The sequence below is a fragment of the Amblyomma mixtum genome, chromosome 3 (genome assembly GCF_055824585.1).
Source record: "Amblyomma mixtum isolate Tamu chromosome 3, ASM5582458v1, whole genome shotgun sequence".
Lineage (NCBI taxonomy): Eukaryota > Metazoa > Arthropoda > Arachnida > Ixodida > Ixodidae > Amblyomma > Amblyomma mixtum.
The window spans coordinates 421,578,950-421,587,555 of NC_143014.1; the positions used below are offsets into that span (position 1 = coordinate 421,578,950).

Genomic DNA, 8,606 nt, shown 5'->3' on the forward strand with positions numbered 1-8,606 from the left:
TTTGCCGGCTTGAGAAAGAGAAAGTGAGTGAGTAAACCTTATTAAAACGGTGCTGGAACGAAGGCTTGCAGAGAGAAAGAATGAGCAAGCGAGAGGGTGAGAGGGACCTCGTCAGATGAGAGGACAGTGAAACTAAGTTTCATTGCGAAGACCTTGGGCGAGCGGACGCAGTGCGTGGCCTCCTCTCCGAGCCGGACGGAAGAGAACCGTCAGCCTGCGCTGCACGTGGCGTATGGCACTCGGCCCCTCTTGCGCCCGCGTTGCACAACGGGGAAACACGGAGGCGGGAGCGGACGCACACCACCGGAGCTTTCCGCCTTGCGGCAGCGCTCTTGCGATCGACGGCCGCCGCGTTGCCCGTGGCCTGAGAACGCAACAGACGCTGACCACCGCTGTCTCAGATCTGCATTGGCGAGTAAATGCTCCGCTGTCAACCTCTCGCGTTCGTTAACGCTGGTGTGCGAGCAAATCTTAAGTCACCGCTCGCCGAGGGCAGCCAGAAGGCAAGGGTCACACTTGTGTTACGTGGAGCGGAACGCTTTTACCGTAGTGAAGTACGGAATGAAAACGCCTGTAAGAAAATACAAACATATAAGTGATATATGAAGGCTTGCGGGATGCAGGTTTATGGGGAAAAAATGCCTGCATAATCAGGCAATAGAAGTCCATAAAGGGCGTAGATGCATGAGGGGGCACGTGTGCTTTTTCCCCTCATACCCAACAATTCTGGACGAAAGCATTTTTGAGCGGGAAACCTTTCATGAACTCAATTGTTTCATATAATGTAAGATTTCACTATAACAATCAATATGTCCGCAGATCACCCGACGGCAGTCGTGTTTTTTTTTAATCATCTTTTTGCTATCGTCAAAAGCGTTCCTCGTTGGTCTCCCATGACAGTCTTAAATGGTTAATGCGATAGATGGAAACACTTTAAAAGAAAGATTTTTGCTACATATCAGAAGACGGGACCGTTACCGTCTCTATTTAGAGTTTTCGTATCTTCAAATTTTTTTTCAAAGAATGTTGGATATGGGAACAAATACCGAGTGGCTAGCAGGGCAAGGTACGAATAAATTTCTTTTGGTGAATCCGCATCCAGCTAATTTTGCCCTTGACAGTACTATATATTAGGCAAGAAGGAAGTGAGGCAGCTTTGGCGTGTGTTTGGTGTTCGGTCTTTTTGGAGTGCAATTCCCTACTCTCGAGTAGCTGTTCCTAGATGCTGGTCGAGGACAGTTCACAACTGACAGGCCGCATTCGTAGCGGATAGTATACGCAGTAGAACCGATCGTCTTCACACTACACGACATCACTTACGGCGTTTTGATTTGATAGTTCTTTCAGATTTATTTTTCTTTCAAGAATAGTGCATACGTGACTGAGCCACTGAAAGAGGCTCCAAAGCTGACAGCAGCAAAATGGCTATTTTCGCAAGCATGTGCTGAATACTAACCTGCCCTCAAAATGCTAACAAAAAATTGCGAGGACTCTTTCGCAACTATAGTGTTGAGAGGCGAAAGCCGAGGACACTATCCCGTGATGACTTGCGGTCGATGTGACGTCACACCGTTCCCGTGGCTATATCGATACCCAAGTTATACATTTTTCGGGGATCTTAAGTGCTAATTAGGCTTAATTACCTTACCCATTTTTCCATCTAATATGACACAAATCCTACGTTTTTCCGACCATTCTGTGATAATTTTCTCTACGCCATGACGACTTCCGGTGGATGTGACGTCACACCGTTCCTGTGGCTATATCAACGTCCGCGTTATATCGACACAATTGTGGCATTTTTTACTATAAGTAATTAAATAACGACTCTAGAGTCACCAAACGCGGCTTGTGGGTTCATTTTTTCCTTCTCTATCTGAAGCAGCCATTCGATTTCTCCTATCTTTTTTCAGTTCCGGAGTTAACACGAGTTAAATGCTGCTGAACTGAATGTGTGACACCCTCTGCTAAAGGGCGTCAGTATCAGCCCCATTAAAGGCTTTCGCCTTAATATATGCGAGGAGAAAGCGGAGACAGAAGAAGAGCAATGCAGCGGGGGAATAAAAACTTCAAGTTGCCCGCTTATCTCACCGCCAATAGCAGGTCGAAAGCGCAAAGTGTTCTCTCTTCGAGAGAGAGAGAAAAGCTTTATTATGGCAAGTGTGTTAGACCCCCTTGGGTCCCTGGACCACCGCACGGTCCCACTCTACGTCGGAACGTTCATGTGGTGTTTGTCCATGACGTCGGCACCCCGAAGCACCGCAGCAAGCTGCGATGGCGGGTCTGGAGACGAGAGAACGACCTCCCAGTCCTCCCAACTTGATAACGCGGGCTGTCCCTGCGGGGGAGGATCAGCAGGGCAGCCGAAAAGGATGTGGGAGAGTGTGGCGTGAGGGTCGCCGCACAGGGTGCATGCACGGGAGGTGCCACAGTAGTGGGATAGCAGCTTACGGGATGAGAGAGAGCGGGTCTGGAGGCGTCTCCAGAGGATCTGTTGGGAATGGGTAAGGGAGGGGTGTGGAGGAGGGTAAGTCCGACGGTCCAAGCGGGGCATTTGCGTGAGCTCTGCAAAGGTGTGCGCCCGTTCTCTCGAGAAACCTGGATCGAGGCCGTCCTGAGCCCGGCAAATCAAACCTCGGGACAATTTATCGGCAGCCTCGTTTCCTGGATTCCCAGAGTGAGCCGGCACCCACTGGAGCTCTACTCTGCGTGGTAAGTTTTTGGTGGGGGTGTTCAACAACTCCCAAGCAGGGGCGCTAATCCTGCCTCTCGCGAAGTTGAACAGAGCTGTTTTGGAATCGCTAAAGATGTAGTTTGCATTGGAATGTACAAGGGCTAGGGCGATGGCGGTTTCCTCTGCCTCCTCAGGCATACAGCCCCAGGGAAGGCGGTGTGTGAGGGGCTGTGCTAGGGCTGGATTGTAACCAACAGCTACAGCTTCATGAGTTGTGCACGCGGCGTCTACCCAAATGGCGTCCTGGTCTTGTCCATAATACTTGTGTAGGGCCTTAGCGCGAGCCATGCGGCGAGGGATGTGGTACTGGGGATGAACGTTCCGGGGAAGGGGTTTCACAACGAGGGGGGTATGAATGTGTCGAGGAATAGCTATAAGGGATGTCTGATTAGCGGGAATGTTGATGCGAAGGGAAGCGAGGATACGCCTGCCAGTTGCGCTCGCGGCAAGTCTCAGATACTGTGTCTGGAGGTGCGCGTCTACTAGTTCCTGAATGGTGTTATGCATGCCTAGTTCAAGGAGCTAGGCTGTGCTAGTGCTGCGGGGTAAGTTTAAGGCTGCCTTGGTTGCTAGACGAATCATGGCGTTCACTCGCTGTTTCCATGCGGTTGAGCTTAAGATATGGGGTGGCGTATAAAATGCGGCTAAGTGTAAAAGCATGCACTACTTTCATGCTGTCCGCTTCGCCTAAGCCTTTGTGCAGGGAGGATACGCGGCGTAGTAGTTGCAACACAGATTGCGTGGAGGCCTTGAGTGTTTTAAGGGTATGATCGTTGCGTCCTGAATCCTGCAAGTAAAGGCCAAGGATACGGAGGGTGGGGGTGACGGGGATAGGGGTTCCTTGTAAAGCGATTTGAATGGGCGAGTTAGCTGCAGGTTTCGGTCTTATGAGGTGAAGTGCGGATTTAGCGGGGGAGCATTCGAGCCCAATAGATGACGCATGAGCAGAGTTGGTGTCAGCTGCTAATTGAAGAGTTTCCTCAATTTCTCCATCAGAACCATGAGTGGTACATGCGGTAATATCATCAGCGTACAAGGTATGCCTTAGGTGTGGGATGAGAGCGAGTTTATGAGCTAGGGGGATGAGAGCAATATTAAAGAGAAGAGGGGAGAGGACCGCGCCTTGGGGGGTTCCAAGTTCGCCGAGTATATAAGGTGGTGTGCTCAGCTCTGCTATGTGCAGGGAGGCAGTGCGGCCCGAGAGAATGGCGCGAACGTAGTTGTAGGTATTTGAGCCTACCTGTAGTGCCTGCAGTTCTCGCAAAATGGCATCGTGTCGAATCCTGTCAAATGCCTTTGTGAGGTCAACCGCCAGAATAGCTTTAGTGAGGTGGGGGATCGTGTCATCAAGCACGTCATGTGTAATTTGTAGTAGGGCATCCTGTGCAGATAGGTGCGCACGAAAGCCCACCATGCTGTGCGGAAAAAGGTGGTTGTCTTCCATGTACGTGGTTATTCGGGCAAGAATTATGTGTTCGAAGGCCTTGCCGAGACAAGATGTCAGAGAAATTGGTCGGATATTCTCTATGTTGATGGGTTTGTGGGGTTTAGGAATAAATATGATTTTTCCATGCTTCCAGGTGGCTGGGAGGGTACCTGACTTCCAGCAGTCGTTGAAGTGGGTGACTAGATGAGATATGGAGGCATCGTCAAGGTTTCGGATGGCAGCATTGGTAATTTTATCTCCCCCGGGTGCAGTATTGCGCAATTTCAAAAGGGCTGTCCGAAATTCCGCCTCTGTAATAGGGGCGTCAAGCTGGGGTTGAGGTGGACCCATGTACTCGGGGTGCTTGCAAGGGTCACCTGGGGTGGTATATGTTGATTTCACCTGCATGAGGAAGGCGTTCGTGTCCTGCCTGTGGTTATGAGTAAGGCGGCGAATGCTAAGGCGTGTCTGGGTTTTAGATTGCGTGGGGTCTAGCATGTGGCGTAAGAGGTGCCAGGCACGGGTTGTGGAGAGATTGCCGCGGAGACTGTCACAAATCTGATTCCAATTAGCTTTGCAAAGAGTGGCACTGTGGTGTTCTATTTGAGTCTGAAGGTGTGCGAGTTTGAGTTTTAGTTTCCTATTGTTTTTTTGAATTTTCCATCTGTGTGTTATGCGTTCTTGAGCTTGAAGGAGGTGCGCGAGCTTACTGTCAATTACGGGGGTGTCTGGGGTAGTGTCTAGCATTCGGGTATGTTGGCGAATGTCCTCCTGTAACTGGGTAGTCCAGGTGTCTAGGTCGAAGGGTACCTGTGTTGACTGTACGTGTTCCTGGCGAAATTTTCGTAACTGGTCCCAATTAGTTTGTCTAACGGTAAATTTGCGCTTAGGGCGGCGATAGCTTAGTGTTATGCGAATTAGGTGGTGGTCGCTGCCTAGTGTGGTTTGCGTTCTTTCCCACTGCAGGTGGGCCACATTTCTTCCAAGCGTGAGATCTGGGCTGGTATCTGTAGTAACACTGTTACCAACCCTCGTAGGCAGGCTGAAATCATTATAGATGGACAAGTGGAGGACCATCATTTCATTGCAGAGAACTGTGCCTCTGTGGTTTGTGCGCCGATAGCCCCAGTCCACGTGTGCGCAGTTGAAGTCACCAGCAATGAGTAGGGCTTTGATCCAGCCAATTGCGCCACGGATTTGAGGAGTGGAGAGAGTAGATTAACTGGCTGTCGTGGTAGAAGATAGCAGTTAAGAACGAACAAGGGAGATTGTGCAGGGGTTGGAGGTAAAATTTCGATGAACGTGTGAGCGATAGGTGTCGTAATTGTGTGTTCCATGTAATACAAAGAGTTGCAGACGTATGTGACCACCCAAGGAAGATCAGTAGAGTCCGAGGGGATAAGAGCGTATCCGGGAAGTTGTTTGCAAACGTTTGCGTCCTGAAATGCGATGATGTCTGGTGGGGATGAGGAAGTAGCGATAATTTGCAGCAGAGGATCGCGCTTACGCCGAAAGCCCCTGCAGTTCCATTGAATAATGTGTAAAGAATTATGGTCCGTCGGAGGAGCCATGCTGTAGCGTAGAGGCGCGAAGGAAGGGCGAAGGAGGGGTGTGGAGGGTGGCACTGTGGGAGGAGAGGCCTGTGAGAGGCTAGGAACAAGGTGATGTAAACACTCCTCTACCTTGGCCATGATGCTAGTTATGACAGTATCCATTAAACGGGTAATGGTAGTTTCAATCAAAATTTGGCACTGTGCAGTGACCTGTGCAGTAATTCGCTCTGCGAGCCCAGCTTCTAAGTTTTTGGCGAAGTCCTGAAATTTTGCTTCCAAGTCTATGGGTTGTGCTGGCGTCTCATCAGGCCTCCTCTTTTTCGAAGGAGGTTCGACAGGTGGCGAGGTGGGTGGAGAGGATTGGGGTGGAGGATTTGGGGGTACAGCGGTGGAGGTAGAGATGGCTGCCTTGAACTGCCTTACCTCTTCCCGCAGAGCAGTCACTTCGTGGTCCTGGGAGGTCGGCGTATGAACCCTGGCGGCCATGGAGGCCCACGTAGAGGTAGTGGGAAGGGTCGTTTGCAGCGGGGGAAAGTCCTTCTTGCTAAAGGGCTTTGTTTTCTGTGGCGGCGGGCTGCGTTGTTTCGGAGTTGTTTGTCTTGCCTTGCATGAGCCGATACCCGTGAGGTGCTCGCCCCCACACAGAATGCAGATTGGGATGCAGGAAGGAACAGCTTGCGGGTCATGCTTGTCCCCGCACCGCGTGAAGAGACCAGTCTTGGGGTGGGGGCAGACGTCATATCTGTGGCCCGGTCGGCGACAGTTGGTGCAGGCATCTGGACTGCCCTTGTACGCCGTGCATCTATAAACCACACTCATGTAGCGTATGGTATGAGGGACTGGTCCATGCGCAAAAGTGATTAATATGGAGAGCGTCCTCCCCATTCTGCGTGCTGCGATAATATCAGCGTCCGGGTTGCGGGTCTGGAGGTCTCGTAGCATCTGCTCCGGGGTTTCCGCCCAGTAGGCCTGCGAGATGACTCCACGTACAGCTGCGGGCGGCGGTGCGATGTAGGCGGCGACAGGGTAACTGGTCCCTTGGAGTACCACTTCCTTGAGTTGGACGAGGTGCAGGGCGGTTGTCTCCTGGTGGGTAGCGACGGTGAATGTGTTATTCGTAGGATGGATCCGGAGGTGAAAGTCCCCTAGGTCCCGGCCATCGGCAGTGACTTGCAGGGCTTGCATAAGGGGCTGCGCCATGGCTCAGTTCAAAGCGAGCCCGCCTCTCGGTCGAAAAACTACCCGTATGGTGCCGGGCGGGAGTGAAGCAAGGTGTTTACTTCGCTGCGAGACTGCGTGCGACACGCGCAGCTGTTGCTGTTGAGCACGGTACGTCGGCTTAAAGGGCGCAGGGGCAGCCTCGGCCTGAGCACCGACGGTGGACACGGCTGTTTGTGTGGGTCCAACCAGGGTATTCGGGCTTGGTTCTCGAAACTGGTATGCGCGGAGCACTGCGGTCCACTCACTGGGTCGGGACGTTTCAGGGTCGAGGTTGTCGCCCTGCGCTTGCACCTCCATGGCTGTTGGGGTAGGTGCGCTGCCGGTGATAGGCCTAGCCTCAAGCGAGGCGAGGCCCAGCGCGGCGGCTGGCGAGGAGCGAACTTTACGACGTCGGTGCGGTCAGAAGAGAGGACTGGATCGAATAATGGTTGTAGCGGTTGGAAAGCGCTCACCTTTAGGAAACGCTGGACATAAGAGGTGAGCTCTTCAGCGTTTGTTGCGCATGAAAAGAAGCCGAGAAGCGGTGGCAGTACCGAAGGTGGTTGGTTGGTTGGCCTCAAGTAGAATGGCACATACCCACTACGGGGGAGTGGCCAAGACACCGGCGGTGAACTGTTGGAATGATTAGGAGCTTTAGAGGAAAAGGAGTATTAATAGGGTATAGGCTGACAGATTGGACGACGCAACGAAAGGGGTCCTGTTAGCTGGGAGATCGAAGATGGGACGACGGCTTTATGTGCAAATTTGAATGCATCATATGGAATGGTTCGGTTTGGTTTGGTTTATGGGGTTTAACGTCCCAAAGCGACTGAGGCTATGAGAGACGCCGTAGTGGAGGGCTCCGGAAATTTCGACCACCTGGGGTTCTTAACGTGCACTGACATCGCACAGTACACGGGCCTCTAGAATTTCTCCTCCAAAGAAGGAATGGTTCAATTTTGTATTGACTGAAAGAGAGACATAAAAAAAGTGAAATAAAATAAAATAAAATAAAAATATAATAATAATAACAATAAATGAACTGTTTGATAATCAGAAAAATGAAAACAAATAGAAAAATAAATAAAATTTACATTAGCATGGGAGTCGCTGTGTTTCTAGAAGAAATTTTTGAACTGCACAGCGCGCACTCCTGTTGCTTCGTCCAAGCGAAGTAGCGCCAAAGGAAAGAACAACCTCAGTGGACACAGGCAGACCCAGCTGGTGAAATGGAATTTCTAATAGGCGCCTCCTCAAAGAAGAGAATCGGCGGCAAAATAGCAGGTAGTGATCCACTGTCTCAGGCTCGGCACCAAATGGGCACAGTGGAGAAACCGCCAGACCAGATCTGTGAAGGTAGAAATTTAGCAGAGGAACTCGGCATCGCAAACACGTGAAAGAGACCTCCAGTCTGCGCGAACTCCAGTCTTGGCCGGAGCGGAACCTCCTCTTCTTCTTCCTCTCTCTTCGAGACGCACGAACAGGCCGCAGATATAGGCACAGCTACAGCGGAGAAAGCGCATTTCACGTCGGCTGTTATCTCGCACCACATCTGTCATTTCACCGAGAACTACAATTTCTGAACACCACATACACAAGTTTTAATACTCAAAAGAAGTGTCAATAGTTACATTTTATGAACTCAATAATATGTGTGTTTGACAATTTTAGTGCATCAAAAAATCAGAATTAT

The 8,606-nt window shown here is 51.0% G+C and overlaps 1 protein-coding gene across 1 annotated transcript; it reads right to left on the reverse strand.

The window, feature by feature from the left end:
• Positions 1-2,177: 2,177 nt before the first annotated feature.
• LOC149357889 (uncharacterized) lies at positions 2,178-6,929 on the reverse strand. Its single transcript, XM_089577984.1, has 2 exons — positions 6,137-6,929; positions 2,178-2,338 (listed from the first exon to the last, which is right to left on the reverse strand). Exons 1-2 carry the CDS (start codon positions 6,911-6,913, stop codon positions 2,207-2,209), a joined length of 909 nt encoding a protein of 302 aa, XP_089434110.1. The 5' UTR covers positions 6,914-6,929; the 3' UTR covers positions 2,178-2,206.
• Between the last annotated feature and the right edge of the window lie 1,677 nt (positions 6,930-8,606).

Excerpts from the sequence above, each read along its gene's own strand:
- LOC149357889 (XM_089577984.1), bottom strand. The coding sequence starts at position 6,913 with ATGGCGCAGCCCCTTATGCAAGCCCTGCAAGTCACTGCCGATGGCCGG. Across the intron at positions 2,339-6,136 it reads TGACTGCTCTGCGGGAAGAG|GGACAGCCCGCGTTATCAAG; the intron begins GTAAGGCAGTTC and ends CCTCCCCCGCAG.